Raw genomic sequence first — 27,257 nt, forward strand, 5'->3', positions numbered from 1 at the left:
TTCATTCAGCTGTAGAGAGATGAAAAACAATCTCTGAAGAGCTTCCTAACAGTGCTTCACGTTGGATCACTACCCCTGGGAAGATGTGCTGAGATGCCTTCCTTTTACCTGTTGCTTTAGAGACTTGTTAACGAAACCTAAGTGTTACAGCGTATGTGTCTAAAAGTTTTTGCTTTATACACTTTTTAAAAGAATTAAGACCTCAAAGAAAAACTTCCTAAGAAACACTGAGCTTATTGTGGGGAATAAGAAGCCTGAGGCTTCCCCCGCTAAGACCCGTATAAAGCCCCCTGAGCGATGGGTACACCTGGGCGCAGGTGGGTCTCGGAAAGTGCCAACTGTGGCTTCAGAAAACAGCACCCAAGTGGCAGGCTGTCCCCAAAGTGGCGTCCAGGCCGCAGTCAGGACCCCCCCTCCCAGGGCCCCACCCCTCTTCAGCACAGGTCCTCCTCTTGAACACCCAGGGCCACCTGGTGATGAAGGAATCATTCCCGGGCGTGTGGAATCAGCATCCAGGCCCTGGACCCCCAGCCCCGCCGAGCTCCCTTGTGCTCCTGGGAGAGTCTTTCCTGACGATCCCTCCAAGGGAGGTCTGTGAAGAGAGACAACTGCACGGCCGGGAGGATGCCAGAGTTAGACTGAAGTCCCAGGAGGACCAGCCCAGGGCCTTCCCAGGGCCTCAGAAACACCTGCCAAGGGTCTGCAGAGAAGACGAAACAGGACGGCCCGGAGAGACTCCAGTTCTCTACAGCAACAGCATGGCTTCAGGCACCCAGGGCAGAGCGACCCTGTGGCCCAACGCTGGGCTCAGCAAGGCCAGCAGCCCGGTGTCACCAGCCCACCCTGACCCCCTGTCTGCAGCTCAGTTGTAGGAAAGGTAGTCAATGAGCCGGGGAGGGATGTTCAACCTGGCAATTTTCTCCAGCCCCCTGACGCCAGCCGCCCTCCTCAGGCTCACCCTGCAGAGCTGGGACAGGCTCAGAGGTGTCTCTGGAAAAAGGGGACAAGACGCACGTGAGGTTAGCTTAACTTAAGGAAGAAGCACAGCATCCTTCAACTTAACAAGTACCAACATGGAACTGAAAACACCTCCCTTTTCCTGAAAAGAGGCTGAACCCTGAGTACCTTCTCTGGAAGGCGACCAGGAAGGACAAATAGGGACCAAGGATGGAAGATCAGGAAATGGAATTCAGGTCATGGCCACTGGGATTTCACTTTGTGAGCTTCTGGCTTTTGGGGTTTTGTGATTTTTTTTTCCCCCATAACGTTCTAACTCAGCACACAGATTTGCCAGCAAAGCACTAATCTACAGCTAGTAGGCTTGTTTGTCAAACTTCCAGACAAATGAGGGCTGGGGGAGGGTTCGGGCGGGCAGTGCTGGCTCTGCTCTGCTCCTGATCGCTGCAGGCCACAGGGACCCACGGAGAACTGACCCACAGGGGCAGACAGTCCACAAATGCACATCCTGGTGGCAAAGGGTCAGGGCCACAGGCCTGAAGATGAAGCCTGGAGCTATAGCTCACGAGGGATGGACACCAGGGCCAAAGAAGGAAAGTGCCTGGAGGTCCCTGGCAGCTGGGCCATGGGAATGTGTACAGAGCAGAGCCTGGCCTCGAAGACTGCCTTTAGGACCATCTGTGTTTGATCAAAGTATAAATCAACCAAAGAAAGTATTCTCAACTTATGAAACATTATGAAAGACAAAGCTCCCTGAAAGAAAAATAAACAGAATTACTAGTGACATTCATTTTCCCATTTACTTCCTCCCCCAAATTATTTGAATGCAGGAAAAGAAACACCTTCTAGGAAATGTTTCCCCAGTAGACGTGGATGGTATTTGCCTCTAAACTCATGATGGATTTTGGTTGGGTAAGGTTGGCAAAATGTGGAATAAATGGGCTCTTTTTCAATTGATAAGTGTTTGAAAGCCTCTTGTGACTGTAATTCTATGTAAACTCATTTAAAAATGTGTCCCAGAGAGGAGGTCTTGTCTTAGCCAGATGGTTTGTCCTTTGTTTCCTGAAGAGTGAGGGCTGCATCTATATCATCGGCCTCATAGGGACCCAGTCTGAGTCAAGAAACGACTGACTCAGAGATGAACTGATACGTGATCAGAACAAAGCCCTCCTGCACGAGGTTCCCCTGCAGACCTTAGTGCAGGCGTCACACAAACGACACACACTCACTCTCATAGTGCTCCAGGCACTTGGCGGAGGCACTGCTGCTCCATGTGTAGTCGGATGGCTTCCGCCCCCGGTTGTCCCGGGCATAGATGTTGCCTCCAAACTGGATGAGCATCTCGATGAGGTCCACGTTCTTCACCTTGGCTGCATGGTGCAGTGCCGTCTCGTGGAGCTTTGCCGCGTTCACGTTGGCCCCTGCAGGTCCAGAGCAGGAACAAACGTCACCAAGGAGCACAGGACACAAAAGCGGCAACCCCTCCCCGGGAACAAAATCAAGACTCTGCTGCAGCCTTTTCAAAACCTTCTTCAAAATCCAGAAGCACTGATTCCTTTTATTTTTCCTTAGGAAAAGAGAGCTAAAAAAGAAGTATAACTGGAAACAACCAAAAAGAAGAAAAACAAGACAGAAACCTTCCCTGTGAGTTCAGAGGCTGCTCTAACGCCCTATGCTGTCTGTCCCCAGGTCCTGACGCTCTGGAAGCTCAGGTGAGTTGCTCAAGCTCTCCTGCCGTCTCCCATGTGTACACACACACACACCATGGACACACACGCACAGGCACACACACGTGCACACAGGTACACAGTTGCACACACCTCAGATACAGACATGCACTCAGGCACACACATCACATGCACGCACACACCACGTACACAGGACAGTGGCTCTAAAAATGTGTGTTGTATGAATGAATGAACATTAAATATAAGAAATCTTTTACAAAAGGGAAGCTCAAAGGGAAAATAGGGAATGTTCCCCCCAAATTCCCTGAAGGTCAGATAGAGAGGAAGTATAGTAACTGTGAATTCAGCTCTGCCATCCACCTCACTCTCGGGATGACAGCATACATTCAGAAAGATGCAAACAAGTAATAGCTAAACACAGCATTTTTAGACGCTTTTTAAAAATAAGAGATTTTGATAAAAATATGATTTGTGTAAAACACCATTCTTAGGGCACGACCATCACCATTCTATACAGTGGGATCCCCTGGAGCCTCAGAATTTTTTTTAAGAAAATACCAACTTCTTTGAGGTCTGCTCCCAAGTGGATAAGGAGGTTACAAGAGAAAGGAGATGGGAGAAAAGTATTTTCAAGAAGCCAGCAAAGAGCCCAGGATCAGTGAAGATATTCCCTCCAATAACAGATTCAAATCACAATCATAAAATATTATCAAGGTGAGGCTTAAAAAAAGTCAGATCACCAGTATGTCACTGTGTAATAAGAAATTCTGAGGGTCAGAACAAGAGGAAATGAGGGGGTATAAGCCTATTAGATGTTTTAGTCCCACAGCTCAAAAATACTTGAAAACTTCTGCTTTCTGACTTAAAATCATTTTAATCCCCTAGTAGAATATAAGAACTGTGTTCTTAAAGCGGCCTGTGTGATGCTAAGAAGATAGCAAGCATGCAAGCACACAACACACATGAAGAAAAGCTCCCATACTTCCCAGAGTCAAAACTCAGACGGCAGTTCAGGAAGAAGAATCCGTCAGTTAGGAAGCAGGATAAATTACCTAATTGTTTAACTTAGCAGATACGTATTACAAAAGTAATAGTAAAATCAACCCATGAAATAAAAGAAGCATTTTCCCCACAATCTAACTAATCTACCACATCAGGGGTTTCTTCCAATAGTGCTGATACAAATAAGTAATGTTATAGTGTTGCAGTCATAATGCAAATATGAATTTGAACATTAAACTTGTAATGAAAAATAAGCTGCAAAGTCTGCAGAATCTAAAGTCCCTGTGGCTTCCTCTCAGGTCATTAATTCTCTCAATATTCTTGCCAATCGGGGAGGAAAGAGGCTGTCTCTATTTTAGGGATGGAGAAGGGTGGGTGGGGAAGCAGAGTCACTCTCAAGGTCAAGGAGAACCAGCACTGAACAGCTCTTCCCTCCCGCCCACTGTGGGTTCTCGGTACACAAGGCTTGGTGGGGTGACTGTTCCAAGGGACAAACGGGATCTGTTTAAAATGTGCCTTGGTATCACTGGATTGGGCGCAGAGAGAGGGCTGGTGATTAAGAGGGGCAGCTGGCATCTCCGCAGAAGCTGGAAACAACGGACCAGAGCTTCCTGGAGCAACACGGGTGGGTCTCGAAAACTCAGGAATGGGTGAGCAAACAGGAAGGAGAGTCAAATCTATAACAACACCATTTACCGCGATGAAAAGTTCATGTCTCAACCAATAACACACAGATACTCATTAGAACAGTGGGATGGGGAGGGGGGCAGAGGAAAGAAGGGACAGAGAAGCCAGGGAGAAAGTGGCTTTATGGGACTAACGATGACATTGCCTGGAACTGAGGACAAAAGCCAGAGCCAGCAAAACACCTGACGCCACCTAGGCCTTAAAAATTCTCAATTCACGCGTCAGAGAGAAGGGATCAGTGTTTGCTCGTGATCAAAAGCCTGATTTCAAAGCAAAACAGGATTAGAGTGGATTCAGTAAAACCTCAGGGAACAAGGACAGGGGCTGTCACATGCCCACCAAGAACCCAGCACGACACTATGGAGAACAGTATGGAGGTTCCTCAAAAAACTAAAAATAGAGCTACCATATGACCCAGCAATCCCACTCCTGGGCATATAGCCAGACAAAACTCTAATTCAAAAAGATACATGCACCCCTATGTTCATTGTAGCGCTATTTACAATAGCCAAGACGTGGAAGCAACCTAAATGTCCACTGACAGATTAATGGATAAAGAAGATGTGGCACATATATACAATGGAATACTACGCAGCCATGAGAAAGAATGAAATAATGCCATTTGCAGCAACATAGATGGACCTAGAGATTGTCATATTGAGTGAAGTAAGTCAGACAGACAAATATATGATATCGCATGAATGTAGAATCTAAAAAAAATGATACAAATGAACTTATTTACAAAAACAGAAATAGAGTCACAGATGTAGAAAACAAACTTACGATTACCGGGGGAAAGGAAGTGGGGAGGGATAAATTGGAAGACTGGGACTGACACATACACAATACTATATATAAAATAGATAACTAATAAGGACCTACTGTATAGCACAGGGAACTCTACTCAGTACTCTGTAATGGCCTATATGGGAAAAGAATCTAAAAAAGAATGGATATATGTATATGTATAACTGATACACTTAACTATACACCTGAAACTAACATAACATTGTAAATCAACTATACTCCGATTAAAAAAATATTTTAATATACATATATATAAAAATAGAACCCAGCGCAATGCCCGGGACGGGATGGCAAGCACAGGGTCTTGGGATTCGCTCACTGAGACAACAGCAGAGACGTGAGGGACCAGCACTGCTGGGAAGGTGGACGCCCCTTCTGAACGCTCCCAGCACGGTTAAATATTTACTGCCGGGGACCAGATTAAAAGTTACCTCACCAGAAATAACTGGACTTTCACCCCCTTGGCCGCAATCCTCTGCCAAAATAATCCACAGCTTGGCAGCTTGACCTCGCTGCCAACAGAAAGCCTCTGAGTCCACCCCGGGGGGCACCATGTGGCCCCGACGGCTCTGCTCCTCCCGCGGGGCCAGGACCCTCTCCAAAATTGCGTGCAAAAGCACCTGCACGCGTATTTTTCTAGAGATGTGGTCCATACCTTTCATCAGATGTTCCAGCAAAAAGTGACAAATCACTACTCTAAAAATAAAGCATATGCTGTCCTCTTCTCTCTACTTTTCCGTATGTTTGAGATTTTCCATAGTTAAAAAGTAGTTTTCTTTAAGAAGAAAAAAGAATGCATGTGATCTAGGAAGGAGTGTCAAGGAGACCATCTGAGATTACAACAGAATCAGGGATGAAATCTGGAGCTGGTGGTAGACACACCTCAGGATCCTGCCCCAGGGGAAATCTCCTCAGCCCTCACTCCCAGGGGATGGAACCCCCCTTTGTAACCACCGGATCCCCTGCTTAAGGCCGTCATGGACATCATGGCTGCCTCCCACCCAAGAGCTGCACCCTGCGGTGTGGGGCAGGGGTCCCGGGGCAGAGGTCTTGGGGCAGGGCTGGGCCCTGATTGGGTGAATCCCTCTCCTCAACCCAGACCCCAGCCGCTCAGAATGTGGCACAATTCAGCCAAAGGGATGGGATAAGGTTTGGACACGAACCCATTTCAGGCCGATGGGACATGGAGGAGGTGTGAGGGGGGAGTTTCGCTCTTCTGAGGGGAGGAAGCCATCAGAAGCCTCAGGAGTCGAGAATCTGCATTTTAGCCAAACTCTGCTGCTGCAGCCATTTCTCCCCTACTAGGGACGCCAGGCGTGGGATAAAGGGAACGGTGAGGAAGGCAGAGATGTGAGATTCAGACGAGGTGAGTTCTTGCTGACACTGCTGAGCCCCCCGCGTCAGAGAGACCCTGAAATCTGCTCTAGTTCTGATCCTTTCGGTTACTGAACCAGGAAACTCCATCACCCAGGGGTCGAGGGGAGCTGGTTTCCTACTTCTTACAAAGGAGTCACCACTTACACAGGGTCCTCAGGACACGGAAAGGACAGTGGGTTACACCACTTGCTTGATCCTCTCCCCTCCAACCACGAGAAAGGAACCAGAGAGAAAACAGATGAAGGTGTACTGCACACGTGCACGCCAGGCGCCCCGCAGAGGGTGGCTGTGCTATGAAATTTTTATTTTAATAAGCTCAACAGGGCTTCCCTGGTGGCGCAGTGGTTGAGAGTCTGCCTGCCAATGCAGGGGACACGGGTTCATGCCCCGGTCCGGGAAGATCCCACATGCCGCAGAGCGGCTGGGCCCGTGAGCCATGGCCGCTGAGCCTGCGCGTCCGGAGCCTGTGCTCCACAGCGGGAGAGGCCACAGCAGTGAGAGGCCCGCGTACCGCAAAAAAAAAAAAAAAAAAAAAAAAAAACTCAACAGGAACAATAGGTAAAACGGGATCCAACCATCCCATGAGCGACTCGGCTGGAAGACCCACTGTTTCTAATCTAGATATTTAATCTTTGCATAAAAAACAAAAACTACCCCAGTGACTAACCTTACACAAAATGAAGCATGTTCACTGAAAAGACTTAAGAGTGGCACGTTAAAGTGAATAAGACTCAGTAGTAAAAAACTGTATATAACTGATGCTCAAAAGACCGTCATCTGGAAAGAATTCATCCTCTATTTCTGAACCATTTTGGTTTTTCCCTAGGTTGCCCCCAGAATGGACAAGATGGCTGAGCTAAAATGTTCCCTCAACAAAACATTTAAGTTGGGGGCTTCCCTGGTGGCACAGTGGTTAAGAATCCGCCTGCCAGTGCAGGAGACACGGGTTGAAGCCCTGGTCCCGGAAGATCCCACGTGCCGCAGAGCAACTAAGCCCATGCGCCACAACTACTGAGCCTGTGCTCTAGATCCCGCGAGCCACAACTACTGAAGCCCACATGCCACAACTACTGAAGCCCACACGCCTAGAACCCGTGCTCTGCAACAAGAGAAGCCACCGCAATGAGAAGCCCGCTCACTGCAATGAAGAGTAGCCCCCGCTCACCACAACTAACGAAAGCCCACGTGCAGCAACGAAGACCCAATGCAGCCCAAAGTAAGTAAATTAATTAAAGAAAAAAAAGAATGCATTAGATTTGACCCTACTTTATAAAGAAAATCTTGAAAAAAAAGAAATTTAAGTTGGGTTCATAATAACTCCTTGCCCATAGCCGCTTTGGCTACATTTTAAAACTTCTGTGGTCGACAGGTCCTGACTCTAGCTTCAGTTGGGCAGGTTGTTTGTTTGTTTTTAATAAATTAATTTATTTATTTTTGGCTGCGTTGAGTCTTCGTTGCTGTGTGCGGGCTTTCTCTAGTTGTGGCGAGCGGGGGCTACTCTTTGTTGTGGTGCGCGGGCTTCATTGCGCGGGCTTCTCTTATCGCACAGCCCGGGCTCTAGGTGCACGGGCTCAGTAGTTGTGGCTTGCAGGCTCTAGAGCGCAGGCTCAGTAGTTATGGTGAACGGGCTTAGTTGCTCCATGGCATGTGGGATCTTCCCAGAACAGGGATTGCACCCGTGTACCCTGCATTGGCAGGTGGATTCTTAACCACTGCGCCACGAGGGAAGTCTCTTGGTGGGTTCTTTTTATGTTGTTTTTGTTTTTCACCATGGGAACCTCTCTATCCTTAGGACACCTGACAGCCTCCTGGATCCTGACGCAACTGACCTGCTTCCCCTGGACCCCATCTCCTGATTCAGACCAGGCAGGCCCTGGGGACAATCCCCTGCGGCTGCCAAAAATAATCATTCGTGTTCGTTGAGCACCTACTGTTCAGCAAGTACTGTGGAAATGTTATCACGAATCCTCCCAACAGTCCTGCAAAATAAGTTTTATTTGTCTGGTTTTATAGATGCAGAAACTGAGGCCCAAGGACTCAGCTGACAAGTGGGAGAACCAGCTGCAAACCTGGGCTGCCTGACTGCACCAGTCAGCTCTCTGCCAGCTTGCAGCACAGGTGAACACAACGCACCCGCGGTGAGCTGGGCAGGTATAAACATGACGCACCTGCGTTGAGCAGCATTTTGACGCAGTCCAGATGCTCCCGGGCGCAGGCCACGTGCAGAGGGGTCCCAAAGTGGCAGTCGTGCGCTTCCAGGTTGGCCCCAACGTCAATAAGAAGCCTCACACACTCAGAACTTCCTTAAAAGAAATGGAGACGGAGGAAAGGCATCGTATCACATATATGTGAAATAACAGGCTTGGCAGACACGCGGCTGCTGGAGCAGGTGAGCCCCGAGCTTGGCGGCAGCAGGAGGGAAGGGAAGTGGGCCTGCATCCTGACCAGGAGCAGTGGGTCCTGGACACGGCGCGGGTGTCCTTCCCCCGGGAGCTCAGTGGCCCCCCGAGCTCACCAGGCAGTGGGAGAAAGGGAGGGAGGGCACGGCTGGCGCCCGTGCTGGGAGAACACAAAGTTGGGCTCACCAGCTGTGGACGCAGAGAAGGCTCCTCTCTGCTCTCGAGCCCTCGAGGGAAAAGGAAGGGGCTCCCCATCTCCAGCTGCCCCCCAAGCTGTGTCAGGAACGCCAAGCCGCCTGGATGAACTTCCCTAAACTTCCCCACTGCTTGGGTTCCCTGCCCCCTCTCAGCAGACACCTTTCTGTCCTCTTTCCCGGCTCCTCTCCGGCATCTTTAACTCTGGTTTGGGGTCAGGCTTCATCCCGTCCCAGACTCCATCCTCTCTCACCCCTTGATCGTGCTTGGCTGTTGGCACCGACTCTCCATGTCCAGCCCTGAAACCCAGCCCCACCTCCACCACCGGGCGCTGGCCCTTCACCGGGGGACATGCCCCCCACGACGAGGTCCTCCCCCCACTCCCCAGCCAGCCTCCTCCTCACCCTGAGTCGGTCTTGACGCCGTGCTCTCCTCTCCCTCACGTCAAATCCCATTGATTCTTCCCTCAAAGCTCTGCACATGAATCCATCCCACCTGGGCTCCAAGAGCTTTGCACTTGGGTCACTGTGATGGCCCCCAGCTCATCTCTTCATTTCCAGGATATCGCCCCCCCCATTTCATATTAAAGGGCAGCAGAATATGCCACCCCAAAATATGCCACTTTGGCATAAGGACTGTTTGGAGCTGAAGACAAGTAAGAAGCAGCAGATACAAGAAAAGCTCTCTTGTCTTCCCCCATTTGCCTAAAAGCAGGACATAAATGTATAAAGGTGTCCCCTCCCGTCTCTACTAGGAAGGACAGAAGTGAACCACCAGGGACAACTCTAGACCCTGATCAGCCCAGAGCCGGCACCAGAGGAGTCCACACCGCAAATCTTACTAACTGGCCTTTGTCTCCCAGGAGTTCCCTGCTGTATTTGCCTTCATATAACTTATCATCCCTAGAAGCTCATAGTCCTTTTCCTTGGTCTTGTGTCTGCTCGACAGAATTACTGCTCTTTGTTAAGATGCTACATAAACCCCAATTCTAACCACCCTTTGCCTGAGCTCTCCCGTGTGTATGTGCAATGCACACGCTAACTTCCACTTGTTTTTCTCTTGTTAATTGGTCCCTTGTCAGCCTCATCGGCAGGGCCCCGGCCAATGAACCAAAGATAGGTGAAGGAAGAAAAATAAGCTTCCCTCCCCTACGCTGCACATGGATGGCCACTAAACGAACCTTTCAAAAATGTGTTCTTATCATTCAGCATCTGCTCAAAAACCTTCTGAGCCGTCTGTAGCAATTCCCAGTGCCTGTGGGCGACCAAGGTGCCCTAACTGTGGGATTCGGGGTGAGGGCAGCAAAGACTGGCCCTGTGTGCAGCCGTGGAAGAGCCCACACCCCGCACCCTAACAAATGCAGCGAAGACGAACACCGTGCCGACCAAAGCACAAGACACAAGTGTGCAAATCTTGCTCAAAACAGTCGAACCCAAACTCCCTGGTCTGTCATCTGAAACACTGCCCATCAGCTGGCCTCACCCCAAATTTCCAGTTCTGCCTGTTGTAGCTCCTCTGCTGGGCACGTGTGACCCAGCGAGGCTGGAGCAGCCATATCCTCCCACCGTCTGAAATCCACCTATTCTCAGGGGGCAACCCTGAGCCTTGAGGACCAGCTCTCGGCTCCTCTGAGAGTTCCTGCCTGGGGGTGCGTCTAGGCCTCATCTCCCCACAAGATCAGGGGCCTGCAGGCCAGAACGACAGCAGCCACTAAGTGAGCGGCTGCCGAGGGCACCCATTTCCAGGGTTAGCATCTGAAAGGCACCGAATGAGCTAGAAATAGAACCCTACCTTCAGCCCCCAGCCCTGGGTGAGGGCTGTATCTCCAGGAGGAAAAGCGTCAGATTCCACGGCTGACGGACCAAGAGCCAGACCCAGCCCAGGAGCCCGGCTTCACCAGCGGATGGCTTCCCCTCCTGGCTATCACCGCTACCCGACTCACCGCTCATGCAGGCCTCGTGCAGCGGGGATGCCGTGTACAGGGGCGGGTTGACCTTGGCCCCGTGGGAGAGCAGGAGCTTCACGCACTCGATGCTGCCCGAGGCACAGGCGTCACAGAGCGGGGTGCTGCCATCGATGTTGCGGGCGTCCACCTTGAGGGGGGGAGGAAACGAGCATCAGAGGGCAAGATGCAGGCCACTCGCCTTCTCATCCTGATGCACGTTCATCTTTGAAACACCACGTAGTTTTTCGAAGTTCTTAGGTTTTCTATTACGTGCTGAGGTGCCGTGCCAGGCAAGGGGGTTCAGAGAGAGAAAGTAGGGCGTGTCTACTGGCCGCCTGAGTACAGCGGGCGTGCAGCTGGGGGCTGTTTTTAGCTTAGCCTCACTCCGGCCACCACCCCAACACCTACTAAGCACAGGCAGGGTGTGAAAACGGGCTTTAACTCCGGCCTCAGCTAGGAGGTGTGCCTGAAACTGTTTAACATGCCTCCTCTAGTTGGAAAATCATGAGGCAGGAAAAGGCAACTCCCCAAACTGGCAGATTCTGCTTAGAATTTGTGCAAATTCAGCTGTTTACTTGGGTTCACGCTGAAGCCTGTTCCATTTCCTCTGGAACCGCCTTCATAGCCGAGTTCTGGGAAGAGTGAGCAGAACACAGCCTTCCCTTCTTCCTCACCCCCCACCTCTGTCCCAGGGCAGCTCCTACCAGCTCGCCCAGCCAACTGGTAAATACCCAGCAATTCTACCAGCCGGATACCAGATACCATATGCTGGGGACTCCACGTGGGCTGTGGTGTGAGTATGTAAACTAGGGGAAAGCAGTGAATCAGAATCTTGTTCTTGTTCCTTTTACCTGTCCTTCCAGAGCTAGTTTGCCAGCATCCCACTTAGTCATCCTGCTCTCTGAGCCCAAAAGGCTCCTGCCGCCAAGGTCCCGCCAGCCCGGTAGGCAGCCCGCCTCTGTGTCCACAGCCTGCCTGCCCACGTGCAGAGCCGAGCATGCCATCACTTTGCTAACCCGGCCTTCTCTTCCACCACCAGTGACCTCCCAACAGCCAGGTCCACGAGCACCCTCACCGGTCCTCTCGGTGTGGTTGCCTTGGAGACCAGCCCTCCCTCCTCCTTCAGCCCCCACTACAGCCCACTCTGGTTTCCTCCTTCCTCCTCAGCCTCCTGCAGTGGTTTCCTTTCTTCCCATGTGTTGTATAACACATAACGCTCTTCCCAAGCCTCTTTTTCTCTGGAGCTGGTCCCATCAGTCTGGGGACCATGCTGCAGGTGGCTTACCTGGGCCCCGGCGGCCAGCAGCAGCTGCACGCACTGCGCCTGGCCCTGCAGGCTGGCCGCGTGCAGGGGCGTGATGGAGTCCACCATGACCTGGTTGACGCAGGCCCCGCTCTCGATCAGCTGCTGCAGCTGCCGTGTCTCCCCCCGCTGGGCTGCCTCGTGCACGGGGGTGCGCTCCACCCAGAAACCTGGAGAGAAAAACATGCAGTGCTAAGAGCACGCCACTTCTGTCCAGGTCAGATGAACCCCAGGACCCTTTACGAAACCCAAGCCATTGTATACACAGTGGTGTAATTGGTCCAAACACCCCCTACTCAAAACCCTTGAGTGATTCCCACTGCCCAGGGGTGGAGTCCAAGTCTTTGGTGAGGTCTACAAGGTCCTTCATGATCTGGAGCTTGCTCACCTCCTTGACCCATCTGCCACCACTGCCCTACACAAGCCCACTCTCTCCAGACACACAGCTGGCTCAATGTGGCCCCCTGCCCTTGCACACCTGCATCTCTGCATATATTCTCTCTGCCTGAGAAGCCCACCTTTGCCCCCACCCCGATCATCCATTCTGCATCTCCTGTTTAGATGTTATGTCATCCACGTGGACCCATTTGAAATAGCTCCTTCTCCGGAAGACACGTCTCCCACAACCCTGACATCTACATGCTTATAATGCAGCACTTATACTGTCCCCGCTCCTGGCCTGGGAGAGCCTTCAAAGTAGGGACTTGATTTAATTATTCAATTTTAGCAGAAATCTCAGGATTTCCTACATACAAGATCATGTCATATGCATTTAGATAGAGGTAGCTTTGCTTCTTCCTTTCTAATCTGAATGCCTTTTCTTTTTCTTGCCTAACTGCCTTGGTTTGAACCTCTAGCCCCACGTTGACCAAAAGTGCCGAGAGGCACCTCCTGCCATGTTCCTGGTCCTGGAGGTTTGTCCTTCAGCACGAACCATCGTGTGAGCTGTGGGTTTTCATAAATGCCCTTTATCAGGTCAAGGAAGTTCTCTTCTATTTCTAGTTTGTTGAGTCTTTTTATCATGAGAGGGTGTTGCATTTTGTCAAGTACTTTATCTGCATCTATTGCAAAGATCAGGCTGGCTTTTTTTCCTTAATTCTGTCAAAATGCTGTATTACACTGATTGATTTTCAGATGTTAAACCAACCATGCATCCCTGGGATAAATTCCACTTGGTCATGGTGTATAATCTTTTTTATACATTGCTCAATTTGGTTGGTGCATATTTTGAGAATTTGGGGGTCTACATTCATAAGTGTCATTTTTCTTGTGATTGATGTATTTGTCTGGTTTTGGCATCAAAGTAATACTGGACTCAGAGAATGAGTTGGGAAGTATTCTCTCTTTTAATTTTTGGAAGAGTTTATGAAGAATTGGTATTCAATCTTTAAATATTTGGTCAAATTCATCTGTGAAGACATCTGGGCCTGAGCTTTCATTTATTTAAGTTTTTTTAATAATTCAATCTCTTCATTTGTTATAAATCTATTCCTTTTTTTTTTGAGTCCACTTTGGTAGTTTATCTTTTTTAGGAATTTGTCCACTTAATGTACATTATCTAATTTGTTGGCATACAATTTGTTATGGACTGAACTGTGCCCCCTGTCACAAAATCCATATGTTGAAGCCCTAACCCCTAATACCTCGGAATGTGACTGTATTTGGAGATGTAACTCCAAATAAAGTGAGGCCATTAGTGTGGGCCCTAATCCAATCTGACTGGTGCCCTTATAAGAAGAGATTAGGACACATAGACACCAGGGATGAGTATGAACAGAGGAAAGACCATGTGAGGACATGCAAGAAGGCGCTGTCTGCAAGCACAGGAGAGAAGCCTCAGGAGAAGTCAAGCCTGCTGGCACCTTGATCTTGGACGTCCAGCCTCCAGAACCTCAGAAATAAACGTGTTGTTTAAGCCTCCAGTCTGTGGTGTTCTGGTATGGCAGCCCAAGCAGACTAACAAACAATTGCTCACAGTATTCCCTTATAATCATTTTATGTCTGTAATGTCCATAATAACATCCCCTCTTTCATTGCTGATTTTGTCATTTGAATCTTTCCCCCCACACACACACCCTTGGTCAGTTTAACTAAAGACTTGTCAATTTTGTTGATCTTTTCAAAGAACCGACTTCTGTTTTGTTGATATTCTGCATTGTTTCTCTGTTCTCTATTTCATTAATTTCCTCTCTAATCTTTATTATTTCTTTGCTTCTGCTGTCTTTAGGTTTAGTTTGCTTTTTCATTTCCAGTGTCTTAAGATGAAAGGTTATTAGGTTATTGATTTGAGCTCTTTCTTCTTTTTTTTAATGTAAACGTTTACAGCTATAAATCTTCTCTAAGTATGGCATGAGTTGCAGCTTATAAGTTTGGTATGTTATCTCTTCATTTTCATTCATCTCAAACTATAATTATTTATTTTTGCATTCCAACCTCGTAAAATACATATTCAACAACAATGTGTTGATTAAGAAATAAACAAAGGCACGACTCCTCTCCCAAAAAGGAGTAAAATTCTCTAACATCCCCCCTTTCTTCCACAATGCCTTACCTCTCCCCCTCCCCTGCCCTCAGCTCTAGAGAACCAGGTGCACGAGATGCAGCACCCTGACCTCCCATGTTTTAGCCAAGGGTTCTCAAACTGGAGCTTCCATCAGCATCGCCTGGAGGGCTTGTGAAATCGAAGGCTGCTGAGCCCCACCCCCAGAGCTGAGTGGGTCTTGGTGGGACCTGGGAATCTAAGTTTCTAAAACGTGCCCAGACGATGCTGATGCAGCTGGTCTGGAGAACACACTTAAGAACCGACACCACTTCTCCCCCTTCTCTCCCCACCTCTAGCCTCTCTATCTCACCTTCCACCCCTCCCTGTTCATCCTAGATAACGCCTGCTTGTTCCTTTCCTGACTGAAGTGCAGTGGTCAGGTTTGCAGGAGGCCTTGCCCAGCCTCAGCCTCATCCGTGCTGGGTGAGCCCCTCGTCTGTGCCTCCACCAGGGCTTACTGTGCTGCGGTCCCCACCTGGCTGCCTGCCGTGCAGCAGCAGTAGACTAGTAGTGCCGTGTATCCATCCCACCCAGACAAGCGGTCTAAGTTAACCACAGGATTCCCATTTCCCGTAGGACGTCTGACCCAACTCCAGTGAACGACACATGAGGGAGAGGCTGCTGACAGCGTTCACAGTTTCGACACACCCCTCGCCCCCGATGTTGCCTAGACGCGAGCTGGGAAGTGCCGTGGCCGTCGGACCACCTGCCTAACGTCGGCTCTGAGGATGGGAAGCACCAGGTGAGTCACTGGTCACGTGGGGCCTGCAGCCCTGACAGCCAGGCTTCCTGTGGTGTGAGGGTGATGTTTCTTTACGGTTTAAGCCGGGTGCAGACAAACGCATGCAAACTCAGAGTGTAAACTCCCCAGATGCAGAAACTACAGGACGTTTTCTCAACACCCGTCAGAGCACCTGGGATACAGGGCAGTCTTCTAGACACTCTTTTAAAACGTCATAAATGACAACAGTGCTGGATTATGCTGACACATCCTTACTGTCAAGCCCCAACTTCGGCAGATGACCACATTACACACCTCTTCATAATAAGCAGTTTCCTTTTATTATAACTACATTTTATTATCACATCTCCCTAGAAAACCTTCTGATCAACCACATGGTTCCCAAGTCTTATCAGAAGCACTTTCACGAACCATATCTGGGGTGAATGTGTTTCCTTGGCAGGTGGATAACCTCCTGGGTTATGTGTTGATGACTGTCCCCTCTTGGAGATCCCCTCCTTTCCGCCGACCTACAGCCCTACCCCACCCCCGCAGTGGAGCCGCATGGTGCGTGGCTCAGGGTTCTCCAGAGCCAAACGGCTCAGGGCTAAAACTCGGTGCGGCCATTTATTAGCTTGTGCGAGAAATAGCTTCCCTGACTGTCAGTTTTGTCACCTGTAAATTGGGATAATAATATAGTTCATTCATCGGTGGGTTATGAAAATTAAATGAATGAAAGTAAAAGCACTTAGCGTTGGGCCCAGCACAGAGTAAGTGCTCCATAAATGGAGTCTATTTGTGGTATTTTAACCCCCTCATTGTACCTAACTGTGTGACCCCACAGGGGTCATGGGGGGCCAGGGAAGTGAAGGGAGGACTGGAATGCAGAGGAAGATCTGATCCCCACAAACGTAAAAGCCAGGCTTGGGGAACTTCTTACTTACTGTCCCAGGAGTAAGTAAGTAAGCCAAGCTTGGGGACCCCAGTATGTCTCCCAGTCGTGATGAATGGCCGCCCGTATGCCTGTCTTGTGGGGTGGGTAGTGGAAAGCAGCTGTGGATCACTCTCAAGTCAGTCTGGAGGGAGCAGAACCCCAAGGGCAGACTGAGTAAAAAGAGGAGAGCAGGGCGAGTCCTGGGTCCTGCAGGAAGGAGGAAAGTGCAGCTCAGGAAGGCGGTGCAGGGAAGGCCTGAGCATCCCTCAGCAGCCCGTGCAGGTAGATGCAGCCTCTCCCACCGCGTTGCACAGAGACGGATGGACATGGCAATCAGCAGGTCACGGTCATGGGCTGGGGAGGGTGGGGAAACAATTCAAAACAACAGGACAGGACGACTGCGACAGTGGTGGAACAGGTCACGCTACGGGAACTTAGAAGCAAGACAGCCCATCAGGAAAGCATCACCGAGGAGGCGGGGCTGCAGTGAGCCTGCTGGGCATCACTGGCTTGGCTCTATTCCCAGCACCTGGCACAGTGTGAGGCCCAAAAAAGATGCTCACGTCACTTGCTTGTTGAGTGCATAAGGGACGAATGAATGGAAGGAATTACTAATGTGAATGATAAAGTATGGACATAAAATTTTTTAAAGAAAATCTAATTCTATCTCCTTATGACCAGTCTATAGAGGAAGTGCAACTTACTGGGAACCATATTTTCTAGTGAATAAACATCAGCTGCAGTTGTCTTAGCAGCAACTGAGGGCAGAGATCAGAAGCAGCAGGTGTGATAACACAGGAGAGCATTGTGGGCATCAAAGAGCACAGTCAACAGTGAAAAGGCACCTATAGGATAGGGAGGAATATTTGTAAACCATGTATATCAGAATATATAAAGAATGCCTACAACTCAATAACATAAATAACCCAATTAAAAAATTACCAAAGGACTTAAATAGGTATTTCCCTAAAAAAGATATACAAATGGTCAACAGGCACAAGAAAAGATATTCAACATCACCAGTTATCAGAGAAATGCAAACTAAAACCACAGCGAGATACCACCTCACACCAATTAGGATGGCTACTATCAAAAAACAAAAAATAAATGTTGCCAAAGACTTGGAGAAACTGGAACGCTTGTGCATTGTTGATGGGAATGTAAAGTGGTGCAAGGACTTTGGACAAGAGTATTCTGGTTCCTCAAAAATTCAAACAGAACTACCATACGATCCAGCAGTTTTTATCCTAAGAAAATGCAAACACTAACTCGATAAGATATGTGCACCCCTATTCACTGCTGTATTACTTACAATAGGCATGACATGGAAACAACCTAAGTGTCCATGAAGGGAAGAATGGATAAAGACGATGTGATATATACACACAATGGAATATTTATTACTCAGCCTTAAAAACGAAAGAGATTCTGTCACAGGCTACAACGTAAATGAACCTTGAGGACATGATGCTCAGTAAAATAAGCAAGTCACAAAAGACAAATACTGTACAATTCCACTTATATGAGGTTCCTAGAATCAAAGTCGTAGAGACAGAAACTGGAATAGTGGCTGCTGGGGGTGGGGAAGGGGAGAAATGGGAAGGTGAACAGGTGCAGAGTTTCCTGTGTTATAAGATGAAAAAATTCTGGAGCTCTGTTGTACCAAAATGTGCATGTAGTTAATACTGCTGAACTGCACACTTAAAATTTACCATCTTAACCATTTCTATGTTTTTAGCCACAATTAAAACTTTAAAAATTATGTTTTTTAAATGTCACTTTTAAAATTTTTATTTATTTTTGGCTGCGTTGGGTCTTCGATGCTACACGTGGGTTTTCTCTAGTTGTGGCGAGTGGGGGCTACTCTTCATTGCAGTGCGCGGGCTTCTCATTGCAGTGGCTTCTCTTGTTGCAGAGCACAGGCTCTAGGCGCGTGGGCTCCTGTAGTTGTGGCACGCGGGCTCAGTAGCTGTGGCTCACGGGCTCTAGAGCGCAGGCTCAGTAGTTGTGGCGCATGGGCTTAGTTGCTCCGCGGCATGTGGGATCTTCCCGGACCAGGGCTCGAACCCGTGTCCCCTACATTGGCAGGCGGATTCTCAACCACTGCGCCACCAGGGAAGCCCTAAAAATTATTTTTTGAAGAAGTAACAAAGATGGAGGAGGCCCCGGAGATGGGGGAGGTTGTCACCCACAGCTGGTACCAACCACAGGATGTCATTGGGGGGACACCTTTACAGTGGGAGGTGGGGGTCAGGGGGAGGTGGTAGCCTCAATGGCCTCTGGAGACCCCGAGAAGCACAGGGGGAGGGGAGAGCCACCCCAGAGGTAAAGAACACGGGGTGCCTGGTGGCCCCCGGGGCTGCAGCTGCATGAAGGAGCGCTGGTCCTCAGTGGGAAGCTCAGAGGCATCCACCCCCGACCCCTCCCACGACCCCCCACCAGAGAGAAGATGGGGGACGGCTGACACGTACTTATCAACTTTAAAGCAAAAAGACGTCTGCTAGCAGGGAAGAGAGGCAGGAAAACGCTGTACGTTGGTCAACCCACTGACCTCAGGCTTTGTTTCTGGCCCTGTGCCTGGACCCCACTTGTGACCAGATGCCCCCACCCCTGTACCATCGCCCTGGGAGAGGGGCCGCCCTGGAAACCTGAGACCCTCCCTCTGGCAAGTTCCCTCGGGGATGAGCCTTCCCCTAAATCCCAGCCCTGCCACATAAGTGGACTCCTAGCACCCCCTTCCCGTCACCCTCCCTCCCTTCATCCCGTCAACAGCCCCCTCTGGTGCTCCCCTGCCCCAGCAGCCCCTCCCCTCGCCCCCTCCCTAATGCAGCTAGGTCATCAGCAGGTCATGGGGGGCCTGCTCAGGACCCTTAGATTGCTCCTGATTCCAGAAAAGCATCCACACTCCTTCGCAAGCCAGGCAAACTGACCCTCCAGGATGGAGTCCCAGCCCCATTTTCCAGTCTCCCCCCACACCCTCCCATCACCACCCTCACACACACACCCTTGTCTCCAATTACACTGAGCTTCATGTAGCTGGCATAGGGTCGGGTGGTCCAGGGCCTGTGCCTTTGGGGGTGCTGTGCCCCACTCAGCCCCCCACTCTCCATCCTCCCCACCGAGACCGAGTCTTAGCGCCTTCAGGAAGCCTTCCAGCGTGCAGCCTGCCCACCCAGGCCCTCCTGTAAGCCACCTCTGTACACACAGCTGCACCTGATTTCACGCCTCTTCCATCCTTCCACGAGCATCTTTAGGACAGGACCGCAGCCGCCGACCTCCTGTTCCAGCACAGCGCCTGACACACAGGTATCAAATAAATAGACTCTCCAGAAGCCTGTTCTACTTGCCGGAAAACTTCTACTGCAGTTGGGTCTGCCCCCGCCAAAGTACACCCCACTACCGGCCCCTTACAGGCCTGCCCAGCCCTGACACTGACCTGGGCCACACCTTGGCCTTGCCCACTCCGGCCGTGCCAGGGGCCAGGGCATCAATTAAACAGGAGTTTGTTGTAGCAGAGCCCAGGCTGCAGTCCCCAGAAGACAGAGCACCAGGGTGCTGGTGCTGCAGGGCAGACAGCAGCGCCCAGGCCCCTCCTGCCTCCTGCCCATGCTTCGGTTCAAGGTCATGGAGATACCTGTGTCACTCCTTCTGCTAAGTGGCTGCTGGCAAGCCAAGCTCATGAAGGACTAAGTGAAAACCGTCATCTGCAAAACTAGAGTCTCACCAACACCACCTACAGGATCTTCTACCGGACAAGTGCAAGGTCACCCCGAGAAGGAATGACAGACGCTTGAGAACATTTCTGCCACTTTTCTGCACCCCTGCCTGACCTGACTGATCCAGCCTGGGCACCAGACGTGCACCTGCTGACTCCCAACCCGACACCCCTGTGTACCTTGGCCGGGCCCTGACACTCTCACATCTGAGGGCTGGCCCTGCCCGGCCCAGGCCCAGCCTTCGGGAATCAAGAAACCCCAGCTGAACACTTCAAGTGGTTCAGCGTCAGCCTTCCCTTGGGAGCGGGATACATGGTGAGGAGCCTCAGGAACCACCCAGCTCATGAGTCCAACGCCTGTCTGTCCTTTAGCCCCGTGACCTGGGGCACGTCACTTATCCTCTCAAAGCCTCAGTTTTCAATTACACATCAATTTTTTTTAAGCCTCAGCTTTCTCTCATGTAAAATGGCGATGTTTTTGCCTACTCCCCTGGGGTGGCTGTAATGACAGTGAAATCCTGCTGGGCGTGACCGGCATGGTGGCAGGCAAGTGTACGACGACAGCACACACTATGACCATGATGGGACTGTTAGCATCATTCTATTTCTGCTGGTCCTGCTTGGGTCCCAGCCTCCAGTTCTACTGTCTGTCATGTTCCAAAGCCCCACCTGGGACTCCGGCTCCAGCATCTGGATCCCGCATGAGTCCCCTGCAATGCAGGAGTCCCAGCCCCTTGGCCCTGGCACCCACCTTCTCTACGCGTGTCCAGCGGTGGGTGTTCCAGACCGGCTCCCCTGGCCAACTGTTCAATATTCAGCAATTCCGCCAGGCGGAAACCCCTGGGAGCTGAAATCAGCATGGGGGTGAGTATTTACACCAGGGAAAGCAGAAAATCAGATCAGGTTTCCTTTTTTTTTTCCTTTTTTCTCCAGAGAGCCAATTTACCAGCATCTTGCTTAGTCATCCAGAGCCCAGAATCCTGCTCTTTGAGCCCAAACCGCAGCTCTCGGCCAAGGCCCCACCGGCCCTCCTCGAGAGCCTGGCCTTGTGACGTGCAGGGCCTGCCGGGCTCCCGTTCCACATGCAGAGCGGAGCACTTATCAGCCCTACCCACCTGTCCAGAGTCTAGAACCCGACCCCTGTGCAGACCCTGACCGCTCCTCCCTCAGCCAGGGGCCCCTCCACACAGCAGCCCCGTTCAAACAAAGAGTGTTTTCCAAACGCCACGGAGAACACCTACACCACAAGCGGATCCAACGTGCTCAGTATCCACCAGGCACCCTTCAATGCTGCTTGGGCCAGGAATCTTGCTCCAGGTATGTCATGAAGGGGGGCCCAGGGCCCTCGCTGCAGACATGTCCTTCTCGGCCACAGCTGCAGCTCTGAAATAAGCCCTTCTCCCCAAATACCCCAGTAGATAAATATTCTTGAAATGATGATGGATAGCCTCCCCATACCCCATCCATGCCCGTGGGGCACCGGTGTGCAGATGTAGCCGCCGGGAGCGGCTGCTGAAGCCACAGTGGAGCTGGTGTTTTGAGGACCGCTCTCAGCGGGCTAAACTCAGCTTTCGGGAAAGTCAGGGGTCCCGAGTGACTTGTCCCCCAAGGTCCCAGAAGGCCAAGGATTTGTGTGTACAAAGCAAAAACAAATTGAAGAGCTAAAAGGACCTAGAAATCATGGCAAAGTGCACACATCCATCTGACAGTAAAGAGTGAAAAAACAAAATAGGGGCAAACCCCCACAAGGACAAAGAAACCAGCACCTGAGAATGACAGACCTGCTCCGGAGGATGCTGCAAGGACCAAAGACACAATACATGCAAAGTGCCTGGCACAGGTGGTGCTTAATAAATGCTTTGTGGTGACCACCCATCTTTAACGTGCTGTCCGAATTAAAGTTCAGTGAGCTTGATATTACCAGTCACCTTGATTCTCAGGGAAAATGGAAATCATTTTTATATGTAGAAACACTTATTTAGAAACTGGGGCTGAGAATTTTGTTACTCTTGAAGAGATTTTTCAACAAGTTCTATTTCAGTGTTTTAATTATGAATACCCCAAATACTGTTTGTCAGTAAACTTGAGGTTGGCATACGTGGTTTTAAGATCTGTTAAATGTGATAAAAATTAAAGAGAAAAGGTTTACTTTCCTACAGGGACAAGACAGTCAAAGCTCAGTTAGGAGAGGCAAAAGGAAAGTGAAAGAGAACAAGTGAAAGCAAAAGAGAAAAGTGGGAAGAGGTTACCGAAGCAGCAGACATCCAGGGAAAAGGAAAGAAAGATCTTCCTAAACATGCTTAAGGAGAAACGCCCGAATCCAACTTTCGCCCTCACTCAACAGCCCCTACTAACCGCTTATCCAATTCTCTGCCACCCAACCCCTCCCCTTGCCTCCCTCCCACCCCACGGTGCTGATGACCAGGGCAGGAAGGTTATACCAAAAAAATCAAAACTCACTTGTACTGCTATAGTCGGCAGCCACTCCTGGCCGCAGTGACTACCGGGAATCCCAGCTGGTGTTAAAATCAGCCTAAATTCCTTCAAACGTTGTTATTAGCAGTGTAATATAGTGCCCAGAGGCTTCTCCACTAAAGGACACGTCTAGACACTTCTAGAATGCAGCTTTCGCTAAGGCAGAAACAGAAGCACGATTTGAGAAGATTTTAAGGGAAGTTGACCTCCCAGCCAGGGCACTGATTATCTAGATCTCTCAAAGTACTTTCCATACAATTCTATGTTTAAAAAATCAAATTCCGGAATTCCGTGGCAGTCCAGTGGATAGGACTCCTTGCTCTCACTGCCAGGGCCCCAGGTTCCATCCCTGGTCGGGGAACTAGGATCCCGCAAGCCACGCAGCGCAGCAAAAAAAAAAATCAAATTCCACAGACTCAACAAAAGGATGAACTTGGATATAGGTTCCCGGGCCCGGGGACTCAGATCAGTCTACCATCCTGATTGTGGACCCCTGGAGGCAAAGACATTTCTCAGAGCCCGAAAGGTGCTATAGTACAGAGATGATGGCTGGTAGCGGTGCTCCCCAGTCCCCTGAGAACCCACAGTGGACATGGGTCATCCATCCCAGTCACAAAACCAGCTCAGCGCTCCAGGCAGCCCTACAAATTGATTACAGATGAACCTATCTGATAGGAAGAACAAAAGGATCTTTAACATAAAACAAGCAAAGCAAAAAGAAACGAAACAAAAAAGAACCACCTGTGTTAACACCTCAGCTTTGTGACTTCCTAGCTGTGCAAACTCAGTTTCACCTCTAAGTTAATCGATAATGATGACTGTCCTGCAACTGTCACAGGGCTCGTGGCCAGTGCCTGGCCCACAGCAAAGCAGCTCAGTGGCTCTCATCACGGTCCCAGGGGCTGCCTCTCCTTTTCTCTCTCCATCCCATCTTCCCAACACCCCAGAGGCCAATGAACTGGTTAGACTTCTTGGCTGAGGATAACTGAAGAACGCCAGCAGCTCACCTTGCTTAGAGCCCAGATCCCTAAGGCACCCTTTCATCTTCTGCCAACCTCTTGCTTCCAAGTCAGAAGCCCTTGAGCACAGATGCTGAATACGAGAGTCACGTTTTCAACTTTACAAATAGACACAACCTAGGGTCAATAATGATATGAATTACATTTGCTAAGTAACAAACACTGATTCACTTTAGGATGTGACTTACCCTAAATTCTTGGTTCTTATTGATAAGGCCATATTATAAGACTGCAACCTTTACCTCTGTGAGGTGTTATATTAAAAATAAAGCTACAGGGCTTCCCTGGTGGCGCAGTGGTTAAGAATCTGCCTGCCAATGCAGGAGACACGGGTTTGAGCCCTGGTCCGGGAAGATCCCACATGCCGCGGACCACCTAAGCCCATGTACCGCAACTACTGAGCCTGCGCTCTAGAGCCCACGAGCCACAACTACTGAAGCCTGTGCACCTAGAGCCCGTACTCCACGACAAGAGAAGCCACCGCAGTGAGAGGCCCACGTACCACAACGAAGAGTAGCCCCCGCTTACTGCAACTAGAGAAAGCCCGCACGCAGCAACGAAGACCCAACGCAGCCAAAAATATTAAATAAATAAATTCATTAAAAAATAATAATAAAACTACGGAGAACCTACTGTATAGCACAGGGAACTCTACTCAGTGTTCTGTGGTGACCAAATTGGAAGGAAATCCAAAAAAGGGGATATATGTATACATATAGCTAATTCACTTTTGCTGTACAGTAGAAACTAACACAACATTGTAATGCACCTATACTCCAATAAAAAAAATTTTTAATTTAAAAAAATAAAAATAAAGCTACACGGTTTGGTTAGAGTATACCACATGTATAGAATTTGAGATCAGAATGATAAAATGCGTTAAAGTTCCTATGATGGGCCTCTACTTCTGCTGGGATAGCAGTGTCGCTCTGGATTCAACACATTGAGTTTATTCATTAGTGTTGAGAATAAAACTGTCAGCAGGATGTATTTTGAGAGAAATATATGAAATTAAACAATGACAATGTCAAAAGTAGCCACAAACCCCAGAAACGGTGCATCTATTAGTTTAGAATATGTTTTTCTTCTAAAGATACATTCCTTAAACTATACAAAAAACATACTCGGAAGTGATGCTATGCTATTGAACCTTGCACATGAACAAAAATATTAAAACGTGTTTAAAAAGCTTCCACGGTGAACCAACCAAACACAGCACACACTGGCAGGGTCAAAGCCCAGTGCCTGCCTGGGGTGGAATGCCAAGTAAAAACAGAGATGCTTATTAAATGCCTTTGATCCTGTGGCAGGTGGCTGTTTTGCAAAATCAACTAAAATAGCTTTGCGAGGACTGCACTTCGTCTTAAGCTAAATTAACCCATAAGACTTCTCACTTTCATTCGCACTACATTTTTTTTATCAGTGTAAAAATACTTTATAGATTATTTTTTTCTTTGCAGGCTTTGGAAGTGTTTTCACTGCTCATTTGCCCTAGAATTACTCCGTAGGCGGGAAAGTTTGCTTCCCCAAAGAATGGCCTTTTGCCCTCGAATCCATTTTACTCTCGGGTTGCCCAAACGGTAAAGAAGGTTCAGTTAAGAACCGAGGTCGCATGTCTCACACAGTGCGACAAGGGCACATGCTCCCTCTGGATTGGATTCCTGGGTGTATCCGTTGCATGCGAACGACCCTGCGCACGACCTTCCCACAGGGCGCCTGGAAGACGGTCCAGCTCCCACCCCGGGCCCGTGCCAGGGCTGCCCTACGAGTGGTCCCGCGTGGGCATTTCCTAGGTTCCCCTCGGAACCTGGCAATGACCACGCACAGTCCCGCATCCTCCCCAGGGTGCGCAGCGCTCCGGTGGGTCTCCGGTTCTGAAGTCACAAGGATGACCCGGCCGGCAGGGGACCAGGAGCCGGACGCAGAAACCGCGTCTGAGCTGCATGGGACCCCCGGACCTGCTCCTTTAAAGACACGGCCCTCCGACCCGGACCCAGCCAGACGCCCCTGACGACCCCTCGGAGCGGGTTCGTCCCTGCCCGGGGCGAATGTAAGCAGATGCAGCTCTCGGTCCACGAAGGCGGCCCCGCGCTCCCGGCAACCCGCACGTACCCAAGTCGCCCAGGAAGCTGCCGTCTGCGGCACGGGTCTCCATGCCACCGCCTCCCCGCGTCCCGGCTCTGCGGCCCCGCCACTAGCACCGCCCGCTGGGCGGGGCCAATCGGCGTCGCCGCGCGTCCAGGAGAGGCGGCCGCGCGCGCTGGGAGTTGTAGTTCCAGGCCCGGCCGGCGCGGCTCCCCCAGCTCAGGGCTTTCGCCAAGCCGCAGACACCTGCGTCTGACTCCGCGCTCGCCGCTGGTGTTTGCTAGGCAAACGTGTTCATGTGCAAAATATTCTTGTGCAAACCGTGCCGTGTATCCATGTGCAGAGGGTGTCAGTGTGCAAAACGTGTCCATACGTCCCTCTGCAAAACACGTGTCCAGGTGCAAAATATGTCCACATGCAAAACGTGCCCGTATGTCCATGTGCACTGCGCGTCCGTGTCAGTGTGCAAAACGTGTCTAAGTGCAGAACAAGTGTCCGTGTGCAAAACATTTCCACATGTCCAAGTATCCACGGGCAAAATCAGCGTCCGTGTGCAAAATATGTATGTGCATGCAAATTGCGCCCATGTGTCCACGTGCAGAACATGTCCTGTGTCCGTGTGTAAAACGTGTCCACGTGTCTAAGTGTCCGTGTGCAAAAGTGTCCAGCTGCTACAACTCACTACCTTCCTTTGTATTGAATCGACCTCAGCAAAGCTCCAGAGCCTCCCCGCCCCTCCCCCCATACTTTCATTTTAAAGACAGACTTCCTACCCGAGTTGGCATACCCCTGTTTCTTTCATCTTTCCAGAGAAATCATAAATTCCAAATTGTTCAGGTTCGTTAAAACGCACGCATACACCACGCCTTTTGAAGTCTCATGACAGAAATGAAGACTCCGTTTACAAATGATTCCAAGTGGGCGATTGAGTAATCGATTGCAGCCACATCACGGGACCTGTACTGAGCCTAAATGCAGAAGTTAGTTTGAGCTGAAAAGTAAAAATATCAGAAATGATCCCATCTGGAAACACATAAGGACTAGCAGAGAGCAGACCCAGGAGAGGTCTCCCCTAAGAGTGAGTCTTTACCACCAGTCCGGCGCTGTACCCACAAGGGTTTGAACCTCGTCTATCCGAATCCCAAGCGCGGGGAAATTCATCGCCCCAGGCCTGGAAGTGACATTTCAAGCCTATTAGCAATATGTGTTTCTAACCTTTTTGCCACTTGTCTACCAAAATTAGGCTCTTGCATTTTTCTTGCAAGTTTCTTGCATTTTTTTACTAAGTGCAGTACATTTTTTAATGAATATATTTGCCCAGGGGATGTTATGTTTTTCCCTATGACAATGCCGTGTGTTTGTATGTTTGTATTTTCTTCAATATTTCTTCCTTAACAAAGGATCAT

The 27,257-nt window shown here is 49.9% G+C and overlaps 1 protein-coding gene and 1 long non-coding RNA gene across 7 annotated transcripts; one reads left to right on the top strand and one right to left on the bottom strand.

The window, feature by feature from the left end:
• Positions 1-21: 21 nt before the first annotated feature.
• ASB13 (ankyrin repeat and SOCS box containing 13) lies at positions 22-26,019 on the bottom strand. 5 transcript variants are annotated; one of them, XM_060159480.1, is made up of 8 exons: positions 25,879-25,931; positions 22,733-22,903; positions 19,763-19,852; positions 12,343-12,530; positions 11,055-11,205; positions 8,687-8,821; positions 2,187-2,378; positions 22-990 (listed from the first exon to the last, which is right to left on the bottom strand). In XM_060159480.1, exons 3-8 carry the CDS (start codon positions 19,803-19,805, stop codon positions 863-865), a joined length of 837 nt encoding a protein of 278 aa, XP_060015463.1. In that variant the 5' UTR covers positions 19,806-19,852; positions 22,733-22,903; positions 25,879-25,931; the 3' UTR covers positions 22-862. The 5 variants fall into 5 exon arrangements, with proteins under 5 accessions (XP_060015463.1, XP_060015446.1, XP_060015466.1 ...); XM_060159463.1 differs by lacking the exon at positions 22,733-22,903 and having other exon boundaries at positions 25,879-25,980; XM_060159483.1 differs by lacking the exons at positions 19,763-19,852; positions 22,733-22,903 and adding an exon at positions 17,262-17,402 and having other exon boundaries at positions 25,879-25,961.
• LOC132525964 (uncharacterized) lies at positions 8,317-27,257 on the top strand. Of its 2 annotated transcripts, none has more exons than XR_009542414.1 (3): positions 8,317-8,907; positions 15,479-15,644; positions 25,227-27,257. It is a non-coding gene; the product is annotated as an uncharacterized LOC132525964 (long non-coding RNA). The 2 variants fall into 2 exon arrangements; XR_009542415.1 differs by lacking the exon at positions 25,227-27,257 and adding an exon at positions 15,774-16,794.

Source organism: Lagenorhynchus albirostris, chromosome 1 (assembly GCF_949774975.1).
Source record: "Lagenorhynchus albirostris chromosome 1, mLagAlb1.1, whole genome shotgun sequence".
Lineage (NCBI taxonomy): Eukaryota > Metazoa > Chordata > Mammalia > Artiodactyla > Delphinidae > Lagenorhynchus > Lagenorhynchus albirostris.